At 46.3% G+C, this 21,643-nt stretch overlaps 1 protein-coding gene across 1 annotated transcript in view; it reads right to left on the bottom strand.

Annotated features, from left to right (window-relative positions):
• FLT1 (fms related receptor tyrosine kinase 1) overlaps window positions 1–21,643 on the bottom strand; it is a 577,293-nt gene that overhangs the window by 414,057 nt on the left and 141,593 nt on the right. The window contains exons 9-10 of the mRNA XM_069639312.1: window positions 2,416–2,585; window positions 2,054–2,210 (exon numbers count right to left, since the gene is read on the bottom strand). Coding sequence (XP_069495413.1) covers window positions 2,054–2,210; window positions 2,416–2,585 — 327 coding nt within the window. The remainder of the gene's footprint in view (window positions 1–2,053; window positions 2,211–2,415; window positions 2,586–21,643) is intronic.

Raw genomic sequence — 21,643 nt, 5'->3', positions numbered from 1 at the left:
CGTACCGTACAACAACAACTGAGGACTCTTTACTAACGGGGGCTGAATGAACTGTCTGCTCTGTGGTGTGTTATCGTCTGCGGTGACGGAAATCACAACATTGCTGAGCAGCCCATCACAGCGAATAATGGTAATATTGGTTCATTTCGAAAGAGCTGCTCGGAAGAACGTGATTACATTCCAGTTTTTAAACTGAATATGATGTGAGATTTACAAGATTCACTTAAAAGTCTAATGTGTGCAGTGCGGTTATGCCTTTTTTAGATGGATGCCATGTGATTGGAAGGTGGCCGGGAGATCCCACATCTGCCACCATTAACAGATGGCAAACCACAACAATGGCAGTGCAAGGGCTGACAGGTCCAAACAGATGTCTCAGCAAAGCAGCTTTTTTTTTGGCAAGCAGAGGTAAAGGCTCAAATGAGTTGAGTGTGTTGAAACCTGTTTTATTCTTCTTTTAGACCCATTCAATTGGGTTGCTGAGAAATTATCTTTACTTACTGAGCTGTCTTACTGGCTATAATACTTATAGCTTACTGCAGTTTCAGCCTTTTTGTTCCTCCACACAGCGGGTGAGATGTCTTCAGGTGGCTTTTCTCTAGCAATCCGAGCACGGGCTATGAAACTTCGAGTATTCCCACACCCACATCAAGTCTTTACCATCGATATGGCATCCGAGTGAAGACAGTCTGTTGCAGCCGGAAAACCAATGTTTCCACTGCATAGGTCCAATGGCTGCTTTTCTGCCCTCTCCTCCTCTTACTGCATGGCAGTAACATTTCGATCTTACAACTGAAGTGCTATGAATCTTGTGTCCTTTCACCCTTTGTAATTCTGCGCAAGACGTTTGTAAGGTGCTGGGTAGCTCTTTACAACAACACATAAAGGAATGACCCCATTTCTTTATCCAGTGACTGGAATTTCATCAGAATTCAAGACTCCTGCCAAAGGCAGCGTGAAGTCACTTCTACTGCCCCTGTGATTTTGGTGAAATGAGGACAGTACACAGATAGGCATATTCAATAGCACTAATTAATATCCCCTGGAAATGTGCATTGGGGTTGTATGCAGCCCAAACCTAGCTCTAAAGCAATGGAGCACTGCACAAGGTTGGAGGGCAACATGTGAGGTAAGGTGGTGTTACAGCATAAGGCACTGATTTTCCAGCCGTGGGGAAGGGGTGTGATGCTGAACGCAGGGTGCTTAGGTGGCATGCAGTTTACCATCTTGATGGACACTTGCATATGGTAATAGGATTAAAGTGCATCACTGCTCAGTGTGGCAGGTGGTACTCAACACCACCTTATGGCCCTAGAAAAGTATGGTGTGCGGTTGAGATGGGATTAGTAACTCAGAGGTGGGGTGGGGACCAATGAGACAGCACTATGTGTCACACTGCACAGTTGTTTTATACATATCCATGTTACATTGCACTTGTTTACAATTTGAGGCACAGGTATGTAAAGCGATACGCAAGAATCATATATCCGCTAGGAAATAACTACACTGGCTGCCAGTGGCTGCGAGGATACACTTCAAAGTTATCTCCTTGACCCACAAATGTCTCTATGGAAATTCACCCTCTTACCTCATAGTCTCAAGCTATATGAACTTTCTTTGTCTTTGGGGCTATGTCGTGTAATATACAAACAAATACAAATAAATAAATGAACATCCTGGTGCCAGAACCTGGATGAGAACCCACGTGTCAAGGGACCACGGGCAGCAGCTTAGCCACTAGGCAACCTCATCTCTCCGCAATAAAATACTACAGAGCTGGGATCAGAGGCATTGCTGGGGTGGGGGGGCTGAGGGGGCTATAGCCCTGGGTCTTTTGGTTGTAACCCAGGATAGAAGCTCAGGGACTACAACCAAAAGGCTAGCTAGCCCCCAGTCCAGACAGTCCCAGCATTAGCTTAGCCCCGGATCTTTTCCAGACCTAGCAACACCCCTGGCCGGGATCTGAATGGGATTGGCCCCTACTATGTCTTTTTTTTCTTCATTTCAACTTTTGGTAAATACAAATTGAACAAAGCTAAAATAATGTTCTTACCAAGGCCGGGAATAATTGTGCCCACAGGGTTGCCATATCCACTTGATTGTCGGTGGAGGGACGCCATACACGGTGCACGTCAGCGTTTGCTTGCTGCCCAACGGGTATAGACTAGGGTCTTGAAAGGAGACTGCCTTTTCATAAATCTGCGGCTTCACTGAAAAGACACAAAGAAGGGTGGAATCGCCACCAGGCAGTGCATTTAGAACCACACACACATAGCAGAGAAACATGCATGAATGAGAGGAAGCCTGAGGTAAGAAAGACACCCCAAAATGGCCACCGTGAGTACATCATGCGGTGAAGGCCAGGTGAGTCGGCAGCCCAGCAACTGGAAACGCAAAGACCTTAGGCAGACTTACCATTCACAGTGAGTCTGCTCGTCAGGGTTTTAGTCAAGTTCCATTGTGGTATTTTCAACACGATGGTGTAACTTCCAGCATCCTCTTCAGAAACGTCCTTTATAGTCAAGACGTAGTCATTTACTATGTAGCGTGCACACTTTTCAGCCGCGAGTAAGTCATCCTTATACCTATTGAAGAAAAGACAGGATTGTATTGAGATTGGTTTCTGGTTTTAGTGCAATAGAGCGGTCTGGGCCACTGTGGGGTCATGGCCTCTGATCTGTGGGCACATAAAGTGATTGATTTCAGTATTCATGGTATTCTTCCTCTGTTCAGACAGATCATTCTAAGTTGCCCACTCTACAGATCGCATTCCACCTCCATGTAGAGGGGGCAGAGGCTGTACATGTTTGAGCTACCTATCACCTGCTTAATGTGCTTCAAATACATGTGAAGTCAATGACACTGCAAGCCCCCACACCTCACAAGCAATCTGACTTACACAACACACACCTTAAGAAGAGCTTCTAGACCAGGCCCAGTGGCTGCTTTCCGTGGCTCACCAATGGCCAGGCACTGGGAGAGGTCGGCCATGCTCGCTCTGCACAGTACAACTGCTATTGTTTATCATGAAAAGAAATTGCAATTCAGGGAAGAAGCGTTCATTCACTGAAGTTATGGCTAAAATACTCTGAAATTCATCGGACAACATTCCTAAGGGGGCTTTTGGGTTGCAGCGCAAGCAACCCAAACCCCAAAAGTGCTCCAGTTATGCTCTGTAAAGCAAGCATTACTGCTCCTCCGTCATGCGCTGCTCAGGACATCTCTCCTCACGGGCGACCTTCTTTTTACTTCTTACCGTTGTTAGGAAGTCTTACTTTGGATGGTCCCTCACATGACATATCAACAAAGGCACCTGGCTGCAGGATTGCCCAGGCAGCTGTCTGTAAGCATCTCTGCCTGGTGCATATGTCCTCCTTAATGAACACAAATAGAACATCTTAACCTCTTAATTGCAGCAACACAAACTGCATTCATGCGGCCTCTTAATTTTACCATGTGGCCCTAGGATGTGGCTGTCAAAGTCCTCCACTGTTAAGTGATTAAACTTGCATTGATCCATTAGAATCACATAAAGTACCAGTTCTGAACACGCCGTGATGATTTCTTGTCCCAAGGCTGCTCAAGACACCTGACTTTGAGCATCAGAAAGACAATTTTAGCTCCCATAAGAGGAGAAAAGGCATGGACAATACAGAGCCTCAAACTCCCTCCACGGCCCCTGCAGCAGTCTCTGGGCAGCCCCCTGGCTCGACATTCCTAAAAGTCATACATGCTTCCTATGCACGGAAGAGTAACAGACCCTTCTCTGAAAATGGGAGCCTGTCTCCCCCAGATGCTACTAATTTTTACAATGGAAGACCCTTTGTCCTCTGTAAGGTTGACTCTTTCAGTGTCTCCTCTAATGTTCCTGTTCGTGCTTCATCGCGCCTGGTCATTATTTCACAAGCAGCCCTTGGCCCTATGTTTCATTTGGGTTTCCATACATCTATTGGTTTGTGATTTGTAGTTTGGTGTAGTATATTACCATTCTGATAGAAGCTGCCTGATCTCTGTGGGACATGCCTGATCACATCATGGTATGCAGAATCAGAACACTAAGAACTCAGGTCTCAATAGAGTTCTAGAAGAGAGGACTGCAATTGAACGATAACTGTCCAGCTCTCGTTGCTACAAGCGGTCTCCCTCCTCTTTCCTTCCTTGTAACCTATTTGTATTATTATATATACTATCCATTAAATATACTTATATTTACAACTGCCTCCTACTGTTTCATAACTTACTCCTGTCCCGGTCCACTTCATTTGGCGACGAGGATGGCTCCAATTGAACTATTGCCTCATCATTGTGTACGGAGCCGCTCCGCTCATGCCCGGGCGTAGTAGTGGCCCCGTCTTCTAGTTCCTGAAGGTAACGTTTCCCATTTCGTCTCAAATATTTCACGCCAGTGCCGCGTTTCATTCGCTCCATATGCGGCATGTGTGAAATTCGATTGCTGTTGCTGGGCCGTGCTACACATCACTAAGCCGTCTTAGCCCTTCCTTTCGGCTTCTTCCGTTTACACTTCTAATTGGACTTCGCGCATGCGTTGAATGCGCTGAAGAAGGAAGGCACCTTTAAAGGCACAGTACGCCGTTTTTCTTCCAACGCAAGCCTGCGTTTCATACACACGTTGAAAGCGCTGAAGAGACAGCACATCATCGAAGGCAGAGTTACCTATTTTGCTTTCATCGCAATTTCATGGAATACTTTATGTTAACCACTATACAAGTTGAACGCTCACCTCCTGATTTATATTAAGAATCCATTTCTCTACTGATAAAAGATGTATTTAACATATTTGCTTAATCAAAATTAAAGACACACATACTTGTAACGATTCTGTAGGAAAGCACTGTGCACATCACGCTTCCCGGACATTACTGTGACCTATACACAGTATTCAGGCAGAACTTGGACTTGCGCAGTTTTGCACTTTACGGGGCCTTAACTGAATCATACATACACAGTCTGTGTTCTAATAAACACAAATTGTCATGGCATTTAGCAGTGTGCCTCCACCTGCTTTCTTTATGCCTAGCACTGATGAACCTGCTTTGCCTTGGAAGAGGTGGATAAAGTCCTTTGAACATTATGCAGGGGTGATTTGTGGTCCCAATTGTAGTGCAGAGAAGAGGAAGTCATTACTCTTGCACTGTTTAGGTCCTGTTGGACAAGAAAAATATGAAACACTTCCAGAATTACCAGAAGAGGAGAGTGTGGATCTAAATGAATACCAGCAAGCTGTAAAAAAAATTGACAAACACTTTGAGGAGAAGGTGAGCATAATTTTGGAACGTTACAAGTTCGGCAAACGCACACAGGAGGAGGGAGAAAGCGTGGAAAAGTTCGTCACTGCATTAAGGAAATTAGCAAAGTCATGCAATTTCAATGAGCAACTGGATGAGAGACTCAGAGACCAGTTTATGTTAGAGTGTCGCAGTAGCAAAGTGAGGGAAAGATTGTGGTCTGAAAGTGATCCTTCCCTTGACACTGTTCTCCGAGTGGCAAAAGAAGTAGAACACACGGAAGAGTGTGTTAAAGAATTGGAGAGTAAGATGAAACAAGTAAAAATAGGAAGCAGCAATAGTAAAATGCATGATACACCTGACGAGGAGTCAATTTCCATGATCAATGATAATACCATTAAGAGGAGATCTGTCACTAAACAATACAATTTGTTGAGAACGGACAAAAGGTCAAGCAAATATGGTCAAAAAGGTTCATCATACGAAGTTTCTAAGAAAAACAGTCCAGAGAATCAATTAAGGAAATTGGGAAAAAAGCGCCAAGGAAGGTGTTACAGATGTGGCAACGTGAATCATTGGGCTGATGACCCAGATTGTCCAGCATTGAAGATCATTTGCAACAAGTGCAAAGGGAAAGGTCACTTCTCTAAATGTTGCAGATCACGTGATAATGCCATGAACTGGATAGGAGACAATTCTGATAGTGATCGCAGTGAGAAGGAAGTTCAAGAGGATTGCGTATGTACCATAACTGATGATGATGATGATGAGGAGGTGTTGGAAAGTCCCAGAGCTATGGTGTCCATTGATGGCAATGAAGTATGTATGATGATTGATACTGGTGCAAAATATACGCTACTACCAAGACCATTTTGGAACAAGAATAAACATGAGTATCTACATGAGACGGATATTAATCCAAGAGCCTATGGAGGTGTGAAGATCAATGTCATCGGGTGGCATTGGGGAAAGTTGAAATTTAAGAACAGAACTGCCAAAGGCAAGATATACATCACTGGTGAAGGGAAAACTGCTCTACTCAGCTGGACTCACCAGAGCAAATTACGAGTGAAAGTGGATTCCACCAGTGAGGAATCAGTTTTGTCTATAAGTAATGGCAATTCTGAATTGATTAATGGCAGTGATGTTATACGTAAAGCTGGTTTGCAAAAGGTTTTCCGAGATAAGATAGGATGTCTTCAAGGTTATACCCATCAGATATTACTCAAACCAGACCAAAAACCTATAGCCCAAAGATTAAGAAGCATTCCTTTAGCTGTACGAGAAGAAGTCAGTAAGGAAATAAGGAAAATGGAAGAAGATGGAATCATAGAAAGTATTGATGCCAGCGAATGGGTCTCTCCACTTGTTGTTATAAGAAAAAAATCAGGAAAACTTAGAATTTGTGTTGACTTACGTGAATTGAACAAATGTGTCATACCTGATCGCCATCCTCTACCAAATATACAAGAAATTGTTTCTACTATTGGACCCTCTAAAATATTTTCAACGTTAGACCTATCATCTGCTTATCATCAGATTAAACTTCACAGACGTTCAAGGAAACTTACTGCTTTCATAACTCCTGATGCTTTGTATCAATTTAAAAGAATGCCTTTCGGATTAGTGTCGGCAGCATCAGTCTTCCAGAAGGTTATGTATAGTATTTTCAAGAATACTGAAGGAGTGATTTGTTTTCAAGACGATATATTAATTCATGCCGTCACTCAAGAACTACATGACAAGAGGTTATTACATGTATGTCAAAAATTATGTGATGCAGGCATGACTTTAAGCAAGGACAAATGTAAGATAAATTGCACTGAAATCGAATATTTGGGACATAAAATTACAGCAGAAGGAATTTTTCCAAAACCACAATTGGTCAACACCATTGTGAGAATGCCGAGCCCGAGTAACAAAGATGAGATTCTTACATTTATTGGTATGGCTGAATATTACTCAAAATTTGTCAAGGATTTTGCCATCCATACCGTTCCATTACGAGAGGCGCTCAAGAGAAAGTTGTTTGAATGGAATGTGGAATGTGAAAATGAATTCAATTTTATAAAAAATGTGATAAATTCTGCTCCTGCATTAAAGAATTTTTGTACGGATGACAAGATTATCATCACTACGGATGCCAGCAACATAGGCTTGGGAGCGGTGTTGTCTCAAGAGAAGGATGGTCAGGAAGCAATAATTGCTTTTGCATCGAGATTGCTTAAGGGAGCAGAGATTTCATATGCCACTATAGAGAAGGAAGCTTTAGCTATTAAGTGGGCAGCTGACAAGTTTAGAAGCTTTATATGGGGAAACCAAGTTGAGTTTCGAACTGATCATAAGCCCTTAACTCAAGTGTTCATGTCGAAAGGACTTAATAAAGTATCCAACAGGATGAGAAGATGGGTCATGATGTTGGAAGAGTTCAACTACAATGTGATATATGTTCCAGGAATTAAGAATGTGTCTGCTGATTGCTTATCTCGCTTAACTAACATTTCCGAGATTGTCGATGAAGATGAAGACATGGAAGTTGTCTTTTGTGTGGAAACTTCTTTAATCTCTAAGGATGTTTGGGATCACGCTGAATCAAATGATAATAACATCAAGAAATTGAAAGAATTAATTCAAAGCCATGATTTTATGAAGAAATCTAAATTTGAAGAGGCCGACTTGAGTGCTTTTTGGTCTGTTGCAGATGAACTGCATGTTCACGGTAATTTTGTAATGAGAGGAGATAAAGTCATTCCTCCGACGGATCTGCGTTTGAAGATCATAGAATTGGGACATGAGGGTCATCAAGGAGTGATAAAGACCAAACAAAGAATTAGGAATGACTATTGGTGGCCTGGTTGCGACCTGCAGATTGAGCGATATATTAGGGAATGTATCCTTTGTTGCGATGATGAAAAAAAGTGTGTGGGTTCCAGACAACCAATGGTTATGACTGACATTCCCAATAGTGTGTGGAGGGATATAAGCATGGATATTTTAGGTCCCATATGTTGCAAAGGTGTACAAAAATATTGTTTGGTAGTCATAGATCTCCTCACCAGGTGGGTAGAGATTTTAATTGCCTCTAGTATCACGGGTAAAACCGTAGTTGAATTTTTATCAAATATATGTGAGAGGGAAGGATATCCGGGAAGTATTCTTTCCGATAACGGTACTCAATTTAAATCTAAAGAAGTAGCAGACTTCTGTAAAAAATTTGCTATTGAGCACAAGACTAGCTCAATTTACCATCCCCAAACCAATGGATTAGTAGAACGTTTTAATAAAATCTTGAAAGAAACCATCAGAATGGCTTGGGCTAATGGGATGGATTGGGAGGATGCTGTCAGGGAGAAAGTAATTGCCCATCGTTTTACTCCACACACCAGTACAGGTCTTTCTCCCTTTGAGCATAGTAGGGGAAGAAAAGCAAACACCAAATTAGCTCCCATTTGGCTTATCAAGGGGAGTAAGGAAATAGAGAAGAATCTGGTCAATGCAAAGGACAAAATTAGGGAAACGCAAAAGAGAAACAAGATAAACTATGATAAGAAAGTACGTAGCAACAAGTATGATATGTCTACAGCTGTTGGTAAGTTTGTCAAGGTTTTACTTCCTCCTGCTCTAAGAATTGGACCATGCAAATGGTCCAACCCTATTAGAGTTATAGAGGCTTTTCGTCATGCTGTCAGGACAGAGGACAAAAGGATATGGAATGTAGAAAGAATTTGGATGTGTGAAAGTAATGATCTTAACAAGAAAGAAAAGAGAAATGTAGACCAGAGTACAGTTAGCAATGTTAAAGTTTCTAGATATTTAAGCAGTGGTGTGAAGAGTAAATGTGGTAGTGCTGTTGAGAAGAAATGTGAAAGCAATTCTGAGCAATTTCAATTTTCCTTGCCAACCACCTCCAGACACGGAGGATGCATGTCCAGATCTGGCAGATCTTATCGTCTGCCGAAAAGGATGGAGGACTATGTGGAGTTTACGTGAACCAGCTGGAACTTCTGTTTCATCAGTTTTTGTATATAGTTTGTGGACAATATAAAGGGAAGGAGATGTGTAGTATATTACCATTCTGATAGAAGCTGCCTGATCTCTGTGGGACATGCCTGATCACATCATGGTATGCAGAATCAGAACACTAAGAACTCAGGTCTCAATAGAGTTCTAGAAGAGAGGACTGCAATTGAACGATAACTGTCCAGCTCTCGTTGCTACAAGCGGTCTCCCTCCTCTTTCCTTCCTTGTAACCTATTTGTATTATTATATATACTATCCATTAAATATACTTATATTTACAACTGCCTCCTGCTGTTTCATAACTTACTCCTGTCCCGGTCCACTTCATTTGGCTTGTGTATTCTTGCACTGCTGGGAGGTACAGTTCCACATGCTACCTAAACCTAATCCATGAGGGTTCTTGCAAAACACTCATCGTGTATCAGCCTGAGTGTTGATTCGGAAGGAAATGTGCCCTCACTGGGTACTCTGTTTGCATACAGTACTACTAAGGACAATGAACAATTGACTGTCGTTTTGCCTACGTCACGTCCCTGGGTAGGTTCAAGTAATAAACAGGTTACCAGCTGATTTGACAGATCTGCTTTGTGGTTTGTTGCAGGACAAGGGAGCAACAGACGACTAATAGCCAGGTGCCAAGTGCTCAGCATCTTAACTGTAACTACAGAAACTAGGGGATTAGCTTTGACTGAGGTGAAAAGAGAGTACAAGATACAAGTCAACCTTTCTTTCAGGACAGCAGTCCTCGGTCCTTCTCTCTTTCCCTTGAGTTCTGATTTACTGGCAGTGAACACAGTCACTCATAGTCTCTGGGGATTTAAGTGCCCCGCAATTCTTTTTTGGCTGTGACATCTTTCTCGTCAGGATGTTGTCATTCTGATTCTCATCCTATATACCTTTGGCCTTGCAACATCAGGATGGGTCAATCGTCCAACTCTCTATGATACCCGGTAGGATTTAGGCCAGGGGGTTGTTGTGCTTAACCCCTTCTAGATAGCATTTTCTGCCAAGTCAGGACTCTCGTCAGAAACCGAGCTCCAGGCCAGTTCTCTCTCCTGCTTAATAGTCTCTTGTCTTTCCTCATTTCCTGCTCTTTCCTCATAGTCTTACTCCTTCTCTCTTCCGTCTTGTCATCTCTCCTCATTATCTCCTTGATGTTCCACCACACTCTTATCTGACTTTTGTTTTCTACCCTTTAGCCTGGTCCTTCATTTTCTCTTCTTCCCCTTTCTCCATTCTTCTCTTTTCTTCTCCACCTCTTCAATACCCTGCAGTATCTCATTAGGCTTCTTCACTGCTCTTCTTTTCTGTAATGGACTCTTTGACACTTCTCCACCACTCCTTTGCTATATGGTCACCTCATCCTCTGCTCCTTTTGCTGATGTTCTCTTCACCTCCTCTCCTTTCCTTTGTACCTCTTCCAGCTCCTCCTCCTGTCCTCCTCTCTGCACTACACCACCTCTCCATTTCCTCCTATCAGTGTTGTTCTTTTCAACCCCAACCATTCCGTGCTCCGCTATCAGATGATACTCTCCTCCCCTCACCGCCTCGGTTATCCTATCCTCTCCACCTTTTACTGTTGTCCAAAAATGTACTTATCTAGGGGTGACATTTAATAGCAGGGCAAATTGGGTCGATCACATTACCGAGACAGCCCAGAAATTCACCCAGGCCTGTGGTGCGTTACATAGGTTTGGATTAGAGATGGATGGGTCAATCACCAACACCACACTTGACATCTGTCGGGCTAGGCCTATTGCATTGTGTGTGTGCAGGCTGAGATATGGGGTCAGTCCTCAGCACATCCAATACAGGTGAATGAAAATAGATTCCTTTGAAATATTTTGGGAGCTCAATCCATCTGCTCCATCAAGAACTTAGGTTGGATTTTATAGGTGACCACTTTGGTCTGCAGCCCTCCTATTTTGGATAAGACTATGGTCTCAGGCCAATTGTCACCTAATGCAAGAGATAATAAAGGATCTGAGACACTGTAAGGAATATCTCCTGGTTAAATCGTCTGGAAAAAGCATTCAGAAGCCTTGGGGCCTCATCATGAGTTGGGCTGCGGTCCTTCGATGCGGTGGTAACGGTATTACTGACGCATTTATGGGCTGGCCCCCTTCACAAGTTGGGCCCTAAATGGGCTGTTTTACCTCCAGCTTTTTTCTGGAGGTGAAAATCCCATTTAGCCCCGTTTTCGGCGCTATTACTGCCGGGTGTATTAGCCCGCAGTAGCTGCCCCCTTAGATCCAATAGATTCAATGGGGAATGGGGATTTACCGTTAACGCCCAACCCGTAATCCGGCGCTAATACTGCCAGAACGGTGGGTGCTAAGGCTATTACAGTTTTGTCACTCCTGCAAGCATTTCCAGGAATGATTTATACCTGGTACGGCAAACATGATTGGCCCATAGAAAGGAGTTACATGCAAGTCTTGAATCCAAGAAACAGTCCATTATTAAGTACAATGACTATGGTGGTAATGGGCTTAATGCAGCCTATCTACATTGGTTTGTCAGTAAACGCAAGAGGAGGGTTTTGTTCCTTTTAACGGAAAGTCATTTATTGTCATTAATCACTACACATGATGTCAGGAATTTTTCTGACCACGGAGATCATGTTTTCGGTGCCGATGCAATTTTATTCCAACAGGCGATCTAACACACTTTTGGATTTGCTGTGCTTTATTTTATTTCCCAAGGTTGAGGGTTTTAAAAACTATCCTAAGGAAGTCTAATTGCAGAACAGTCAAGGAGGCAATTAAATATCTATATTTATTGCCAACAAGAGAGGCAATAATGTAGCTAATCGTGAGAAACTGTTAGAATGTTTAAGCTCACACGGAGCTCATTGCTGTTAATTTAGGTAGGGTGTTAATATATGCATTTTTATAAATGTACTTACATAGTTTTAATATTGCATTTTGTATACCTTGTATTGGGAGTTTTTGATATGCCTTTTATGTTCTTTTATGATGTTTTAATATGTTTCAAAATAAAGATTGTTTTACTACTTACTGATGTTCTCAACTCATTTCCACTGTTCTGTTCCTGTGTCACTTTCCTCTCTTATCTCTGCTCCTCTTTCCCCTCCTCCTCCTCCCACTGTTGTCTTCGCACCTCTGTTACTCTTCTTGCTCTTGAACTCGCCTCCTCCTTTCTGCTTCTCTCCTCACCACTCCAACATGTACTGTCTCACTCTGTTCACCTCCAAACCCAACACCCACAGTTCTCATGATTGTTTGTACCTGCTTATAATTGAGTGGTTGGCCCGTTGACTTGAGGATTGTATTATTAACCTGAGCTCGGTGTTTGCCCACAGCAGTGGAGTGCCCAGACTCTTTTGACTGGGGTGGCCCAAGAGTGGCACTGACTTATGCAGGGGTGGCATGAAGCGCAAACACACATAATGATCATAGTTTAGGATAATGGAGTGGCACCTGGGTTGGCAAATCAGATTCCAGGGGTAGGACATGCCACCCCAGACCACTCCCTGGACATGCCACTGGTTCACAGTGAGCTTCCTGAATGGCTGCCTTGCGGACAAACTACAAAGCCCCCAATAGCGCTTGTTTGGATTTCAAGTCTTAGCATGGGTCCATGGACATAGGGCTTAACAAGGGCATCCTCCATCTTGGATTGTTTTTGTTCCAGTCCACAGTCAGACCGGTTCAGTAAAGACTTGTACATTTCGGCACAAACAGTGACTGGGTCAAGGTTTTCAAGTTATGAGTATTGCTTTGCCTACCCCGACACTTCAGACTAACAGGAAGTTGTGTGGAAGAGTGGGATTTGTGAGTAACATCTCCACTCAAACCAGGTTGTAATGTTCCTATTGCTCAGGTTGCTGGTGTCCATGGTATCAGACTGCTGTGTACAGAAGTGCATGTTGTCCATCAAGCACAGTTCTCGTTATACAAAGCTCAAGGCCCCTTTGGTTCTGATATCTGCTAGATGTCAGTTAATAGCAGAATAGCGGGGTCTCTATCTTTACTACCCGGGCCCTGTTGCCTACCAAATATAAGATGGGGGGGTCTTAAGCAAAGTTGGTAAATGGGACTCTGGGTGCTTGAGAGTACTCAAATATAAAGGTTTAAGGGTGGAATGGGAAGCCTGGTGTGTCCACCATTTATCGCCTCCGGGCTTACTTCACAGAGCAACCGAGTGGTGGTCCCCGGCCACATGGCTTCCCTGGTCCTATCCTTTGGCCTCGGGACTTTATCAAAAGTCCCTATTAAATAGCATTTTCCCACCTTAGGGACATTTCTGAGATGGTCTATACTGGGTTCCAAATCCTACACAGAGTTGCTCTGGGTTCTTGTTGAAGGAATTTCCAATTTTCAGTTTGGCAACTCCAAAGATGACTATAAATAAGTGAGCAGCTGCAGCTGCATGCGGTCTTGAGAGTGCATTTCCTGGGCTACCCTCAAATGTTGCCCACAAAACACTGCAAACGGAAGAGGCGGCACACCGAGGATCATGCAGTAGGTGCTGGTAAGAAGACAGAGCTTGAGGGGCAATGTGGGTGCCCTTGAAGGGACCTGCGTGGTGAGGTGAGCGGGTCACCATGCATAAGTCAAAATCTACAAGCAAGGGGGCAGCGGGAAATAAAAGTTTCATGTTGGTGGGCACAAGGGTGGGCAGATGGGAAAGGAAGGCAAGGGCCAGATTGCATCTATAGGGGGTGGGGAAGTACGTGGTGAGGGGGCCTCAGGGGTGGATTTTCCCCCAGTGAAAAGGAGGGAAACAGATGGGGTTTGGTATTGGATGGTCAGTGAGGTGGGCTCAGCGTTTAACATGGGTAGCCCCACCATGACACCAAAGGATATAGAACAAGTTCCAGCTCAGTGTTTCGCAGAAGGATAGCTCAGCGGCAACGCGTTTGTCTTGGAAGCAAGACAACGCTGCGCAACACAGGTATGAATCCCGATCACGCGCTTAGAAACCACTCGCTGGTACTACGCACGTTATAAAAGAATCATTATTATTATAAGGATGAGAGTTTAGTCATAGGGAGACCCCATGCAAAAAATGTATGACAATTGCAGAAATCTGGCTGTGGCCCAGTCCAACGAGGCGGCTACGTTACTTAAATCTAGAGCAACGCTCTTGCTTGTACACAACACTCACAGGGAGGCGGTGGCTATCAGGGTCGCACTGGGACGTACATTTGTCCCAGGCACCAATGAAAATGTGGCCCTCGATAACCAACTGTAATTTACTTTTTTTCGTGAAGACGGTTTGAGGTCTACTCAAGAAGGAGGTTTTGGTAAAATGCAATGCAAATAGTGCATTGTTCTAAAGTATGTTTGGCTAGTAGCATTTTGTAACACCGGTGCAGTAACTCAAAAAACCTGGCCCAGCTGGAAATGTGGGTCAGTCCTTTCGGGCATTGCCCTAATGCTCTATGGGCAGTCCGAGCCTGGTGGCTTTGCACAGGGAATCTGCAAGGCAGTAAAGCGCACAGGCTATGCTAACACCTGCTTTAGGGGGTGTGTCTTGCATGCTCTTACATCTGTTACTAATCCTCAGAGCAGGCACGCAGTGAGAACCAGGATAAATACACGTGCATTGTTTCTTGATTTATGTTCACAGAATACACCTTACTCGTGTTCCCACCCTCCTTGAGCGCTTTGAAACACTGCCTGTGTGTAGGTGCTTTATAAATAAACAATACAATACTCACATTATATTTTCACGAGAAGTATGCCATACAAGTCCTGCTTACATAATAGTGCGCCCATTTTGTGGTTCTGCTAGAGTTAAATATTTGACCAGTCACTTCAGAAATTCATAATTTAGCAAAGATTAGTCATGGAAAATCAAAGACGAATATTCCCCATTTTCGATTTTGAGATCATGGGGTCCACCTATTTGGTAAAAATCTGTTGAGTGGTACACATGCCAGAGAGTCATGACCGGTAGCAATTATCGCTGTTTACCAGCCCCCCCCCCCCCCCCCCCGATCTTTGCACTTGTTTACTTTTGTTGGCCGTTAGCTCCATTTAAGGTACATATGTACATGTGTTGCTTCCTTAAATTTGTGTCGGGATACAAAGATTGGCCATTCACATGGTTGATCGTTGATGACAAGAAAATGATTTGGGGTAGGAAGCTCTGTTTCACGTGTCGCCTTGCATAAGCCGTTTCATTGGCTCTTCTTCAGAAGTATTAAGTGTGTTTGTGAAGCATGAAAGCAACCATCACTACTACAAGGCAAGACCATATCTTTCCTGTTGCTTTTCGTGGGAACACGCATGCGTGTCAGCTATATTGACGACTTGGCCAATTAATGGATGCTTGCCAATCACCAGACGATACCTTGCAGCGAGCGCCGGTGCACATGTGCAGTGCTTATCTTGTCTTTGAAGGGCAGCTAGTCCAAGATTGACTCGAGAATCTGGCACGCCTCAATAAGTAAAGGCAGATACCTCAGTTGGACATGAGAACCTGTCATGGCTGACATGTGCTGTTGAATGGCTCAAGCAAGTGAATATAGAAACTCAGTGGGCCTCATTACGACCCTGGCGCTAAGTGAAAAACGATGGCGGTAAATGGTTACCGCCATCGTTTTCCGCCAGGTCCGATCATGACCCGTGACCGTTAACTACGATGCCATTAGCGGCATCGTAGTTAACGCTGCCGCTAACTGCGCTAAGGGTGCGCGCACGCGACCGGCCACACCGTACTTAGCGCCATGGCGGAAAGGTACGCAAATGCCGACCCAAGCAGACATGCACCTAACGCCATCACCCAGCCCGTTAAGTACCTTACCGCCATGGTGCTAATTACGCCATCGCGAACCAACCGTAAAGGGCCATGTAAAGTGAATGCAGCTGCCACAGGTGCACAGAAACAGCACAGGTGAAGGCAATACAGACTCAGGAAGTACAAAAAGAGCACACCCCACCCCTTCCCACACCCAGTCACACTCCACAATGATACCAATACGACTAGCAATGTTGGGGCTGGAGGACCTGATAGCAATGCATGTGCTACAACAGCAACAACAACAACAGGCAGCACAGAGGAGACGCAGGAGGAGAAGGAGGGCAAGGCAGGCCCAGCAAGCCCCACCAGCACAGCCAGTGCCACCAGGCAGGCAGCCCCCAATCCCACGCATCAGAGCCAATCCATTCAACCTCACTGCTGAGCAGATCCACACCCTGTACCGTTTGGACCGGGACACCATCACCACCATCGTAGACATGATACACAACGACATCGTCAGCATGATAGAAACTCCAACCGCCATCCCCCCCCTACTGAAGGTAGTGTCTGTACTCCACTTCCTGGCCACAGGCACCTACCAGCACACAGTGGGGCACTTGCATGGCATTTCACAACCATTATTCTAACGAACACTCATCCAAGTGCTCGATGCCCTCCTCAAGCACACAGACGACCACATCTCATTACCACGGACTGCCCAGGACATTGCAAACACCAAAGTGGGTTTCCATGCACTAGCCGGCATACCCGGTTGCATTGGTGCCATCGACTGCACCCATGTGGAATTGGTGGTTCCACGTGCCATGGAGGTACCGTACCGCAACCGGAAACAGTTCCACTCAATCAACGTGCAAATGGTCTGTGACTCCAACAAGATCATCACACATTGTTGTGCCCGATTCCCCGGATCAACCCATGATTCTATGGTCCTGAGGAACTCCACAATACCACGCTACATGGAGCGACATGCAGGCCCAAGATCCTGGCTACTCGGTGAGTCCAATGTCATGGAAGTGGGCAGGTGAATGACGTACCGATGCATACTCCACCTGGCTGAAAGGGGGGGGGGAATGATGCATACTCCACCTGGCTGAAAGGGGGGGGGATGATGCATACTCCACCTGGCTGAAAGGGGGGGGGAATGATGCATACTCCACCTGGCTGAAAGGGGGGGGATGATGCATACTCCACCTGGCTGAAAGGGGGGGGGATGATGCATACTCCACCTGGCTGAAAGGGGGGGGGGGGATGATGCATACTCCACCTGGCTGTGAGTAACACAGAGAACGGAGACAGAGGATGGGCACTCACAATGCACTCAACCCCTCTGCATACATTGGGTGATGGCATACAAAACAGGCCATGGGAGCCATGAGCATATACTGGTTGCATTGTGTGAATCAATTAGTGCATGTAGAAGTGAGCCAAAGTAACAGTTGGATGCAAGCCATGTTGGCACATCATGTTCTTGATCAGACGACATGACTGACGCATGCATTCTCGCCTACATACAGGTGATGCAGGCTATCCCCTGAAGAGGTGGCTCCTTACACCAGTCCGTAACCCGCAGAACCAGCACGAGGAGGACTTCAACCGTGCACATACACGTACTCGTGTGGTCATAGAGCAGACATTCGGCCTATTGAAGGCACGGTTCCGAAGCCTCAGCAGGTCTGGTGGGGCACTCCTGTACCACCATGAGAAGGTGGCAAAGATCGTCATGGCATGTGTCATGCTACACAATATGTGCGTCAGACGAAATGAGCCCCTGCCCCCTGACGCAGAACTGCAACCACCTGACGATGAGGATGAGGAGGGTGCAGATGGGGCGGCACCCCATGGAGGAGGCGACGCACAGGAGGGGCGTGCAATGCGCCAAAGTATCATCGACCACTGCTTCTAGCACACACGGCTGGTGTGAATCACATGGAGACTGCACTTGGGGCACTGTGTGTCTCTGGGACATGCACACTGTGGACTGTACACCAATAAAGCACACATACGCAATGAAAATGTCCACACATTTCATTTTGGGAAAGAAAAAAGTGTATTTAAACTATGAAACGTCGTGACACACCCCCTCCCCCCTCCCCCCTGCACACCCCAACACAGCCCCTCCACCCTCCCCCCTGCACACCCCAACACACCCCCTCCCCCCTGCACACCCCAACACACCCCCTCCCCCCTCCCCCCTGCACACCCCAACACACCCCATGTAGGTGTAAACAGATGCCTGTGACAGTGGGCACAGGCTGTTACAAGCCCCCTCTCCCGGCCCCCGGGGCACCCCTGGCTGTGGAGCACAGGTTACGTCCGGAACGTCGGACGGGGCTGCTCTGTGCAGAACTGGCAGTGGAGGATGTCCCTGCCTGCCCCCGTGCATGCACGTCCTGTAGGGTGTGGGTGAGCTCAGTGAGCGGACGACGCAAGCCGGCAAGTTCAGCACAGATGTCCCTGGACATGGCCTGCATGGCATCCCTCAGGGTGGCAGTGCTCTGCGCAACTTCAGCCCTTAGGGTCTCCGTGGCCTTTTCAATGGTTGCCCTAGCCCCCACACATTCCGCGGCATGCTCAGCCAGTTGTTGCTGCCGTTCTGTGATGTCCTCGAGGGACTGCTGGCCCTGCTGGCCCATGGCCAGTGCTGCTCGTATGATGGAGGGGCTGCTCCCCTCCTGTGGACTGAGGACTGGGCATGGGGTAGAAGGCCACTCCTCTACCTCTGTGTGCCCCTGTGTGTGATCCTCATGGGGGCTGGCGTCTGACAAACAGGGGGAATGTAGTAGGTCAGTGGGGCTTCTGACTTCGTGCTCCTCAATGTCTGAGTCTGAACATGCAGCTATTGCAGCTGTCTCACCCATGTTGCTGCTGGCCGCTGACCCGGTGCCTTCTGTGGCAGGCAATTTTGGTAGAGGTGGAGCAGCTGCTGCTGGCCTGCTGACTACAGGGGTGCTTGCCGGTGGGACGTCCGGTATGCTTGTTGTGGGGTCTGCCTCACTGCAGCTGAGGTCGAGGGTGCGGGGACGGTATAATTGGCCTTCTTGGCTCTCTTCGTCGCAGGGGTGTCCTGGTCCTCGGGGTGTGAATCTGTGCCTGTGGTGGAGCAAAGGAGGGAGGGCGTTATTGATGGGTCTGCGGACTTTGGAATGACAATGATAGACATTATTCTGGTCAGTAGATGAGGCAGATTTCAGGCAGGGCCATGCAGGTTGTCTCCTTTTAGTGTGGAATGTGGATGCAGGTATGCGGGTGCCAGCAGTGTATACAGGGTGGTGCTCGCTTGTGGCTATGGGCAGTGTGGAAATTTGTTGCATTTACACTCTAGGGCAACCTTGTGCTACACATGAATGGACTGCAGTGACTATGGCATGTCTTGTTTGAGGCACCTACCTTCATCGCCTGATGTCGGAGCTCCCCTTTCCATCCCTCTGACGCCTTCAATGGCTTCCATGCCAATCGTGGTTGCACAAATCTCCTCCCACGGTTGGAGTTTTAGTGGGGATTCCGACCCTCCACCGGTACCCATTGCAAGGTTGCGGTTTGCAGAGATGACCGCTCTGACCCGTATGCGGAGGTCGTCCCTTGCGCTTCCTGCACTGCTGTGGGGTGCGGGGCACGGTCCCCACCACGCTGACGCGCTCGGCCACCAGGGCCCAGATGGCCTTCTTTTTCCCTATCGCTGTCCTGGTCATTTCAGGGGAGAAAACGACAGCTGCGTTGTCTTGCAGGGTCTCCGCAAGCATGCAGAGTTCCTCCCGGCTGAATCTTTCCTGGCGCTGGCGGTCACATGCCTTCTTAACAGCTTTAGGCATTTTTGGGTAGTTGGATGGGTGGGTGATTGGTTGGGACAGGTGTCAGGGTTGGATCTGGTGTTGTTCGGTAGGATGGCAATGGATTGTGTTTTTAAAGATGGCCGACGTGCTGTTTCCCGTTCCGGCGCGATGACGCTATTTCCGGTCCTGCTTTTTACGGCCACCGCAAATTACGGTGGCCGCAAATTACGGTGGCCGCTAATTACGGTGGCCGCTAATTACGGTGGCCGCTAATTACGGTGGCGGAAGTGCACCTTGCTCGCTTTACGATGCCGGTAGGGGCATTTTCCGCCATGGCGTTAATTGCATTACCGCCATGGCGTAATGCTCATGCGCGATGGGTCGTAATGTGGCGCTCTTTACGCCATCGGCCCACGGCGTAAACGCTCATTACGCCATGGCGGTAATGACGGAAGATTACCGCCTGGGTCGTAATGAGGCCCAGTGAGTGCTGACGGATTGACCTATGTTATGGAACAGTGGACAGAAGCTGGTAAGGCACCACATACTGCACACATTATACATGCAACCTAAGCAAATGAATATAAGAAAACACATGAGGGCATATAGAAAGCTGCCTAGAGACAAACACGTTGCTAAATTTTGAGCCCCGCTATAAAATTTTCGTCATGTGCATGGCAGAGTGAAAATGTGCAGGGCAAAAAGCAGTGTCCATGTGTGTACGATGCCTTTTGCCCTGCACTTTTGCACTCCTCTGTGCACAGTAAGTAAACACTGCCTGGCATGCTCGCATGCCGGTCTGGATTTACTTGTAATTGTGAATGCTACTTACCGTACACGCTTAGCAAGCAGCATTTACAATAACAATTAAGTGCTGCCCGAAATGCGAGCATATCGAGCAGTGTTTCATTGTAATTGTCAAAGCTGCTTGCCACGTGAGCATGGCAGGCAGCGTGTACAAGGGATTCCTATGGGGTCTGCCTGCTTTATGCGAGTGCATAAAGCCGATGGACCACATAGGGACCCCCAGCATTTTCACAGCCATGAAAATCCATGCCGGCGCAAATGCTAGAGCATTTGTGTGATGGAAAAGAAGTAAGGTGGCGGTGATGCAAGTTGCATGCCACCCCTCTCTGCCATACAAATGATTGAAAATGGGGCGTGACGTTAATGGAAGGCATTCTAGATTTACTCAGGGCTTCTGCGACTTCATTAACATGACGCCCCTATGGAACCTTCGCTCCATAGTGGATTGTAGGGCTATTGATGTGTTGATCATATTAATTAGTGAAGCCCGGTGATCGTATTGAGTGGGAATGGTCTGGAGCGGTGTTCTACTACTTTTTTTTCTGTTTACCATTCCTCTACTTTTTATGGCCATATTTACCATTCGATATCTGGTCATTACATCGACTGCCAAACCGTCGAATGCCAGATCATTGAAAAAAAAGCATCAGAGAAAAAAAAGCATCAAATGCATCATTTGTTTAAATAGTAAAGGGTTTAGTTTAATTATAATGGGTTTTAAAGGTTATAAAAAGAGGCTTTGGCTGAACCCCCCCAATAATTTTTTTTAAAATGCATTTGATGCTTTTTTTTTTCAATGGTATGGCATTCGCCGGTTTGGCAGTCGATGCAATGACTAGGAACCTTACCATTCTATACAGAGGATGTGTCCATCCATGTCCTTGTGCAAATGTAAAGTTGTAATAGGAACCTTAGTTACTAGTCACTTAGACTATTGCAATGCCCCAGCCGCACCACCTTGTCACATGTTGCACTATGCTTCTGCCTACCCTCTCCCCTGTCGGGACCACAGTTCCACTACTTTTTTCGGTGCACTTCTACCACTGGTGAAGCTGTTGTGATGCA

This window comes from Ambystoma mexicanum, chromosome 7q, assembly GCF_040938575.1.
Source record: "Ambystoma mexicanum isolate Mex_15411 chromosome 7q, UKY_AmexF1_1, whole genome shotgun sequence".
NCBI classification, from domain to species: domain Eukaryota; kingdom Metazoa; phylum Chordata; class Amphibia; order Caudata; family Ambystomatidae; genus Ambystoma; species Ambystoma mexicanum.
This window is presented reverse-complemented; position numbering and strand designations above follow the sequence as displayed.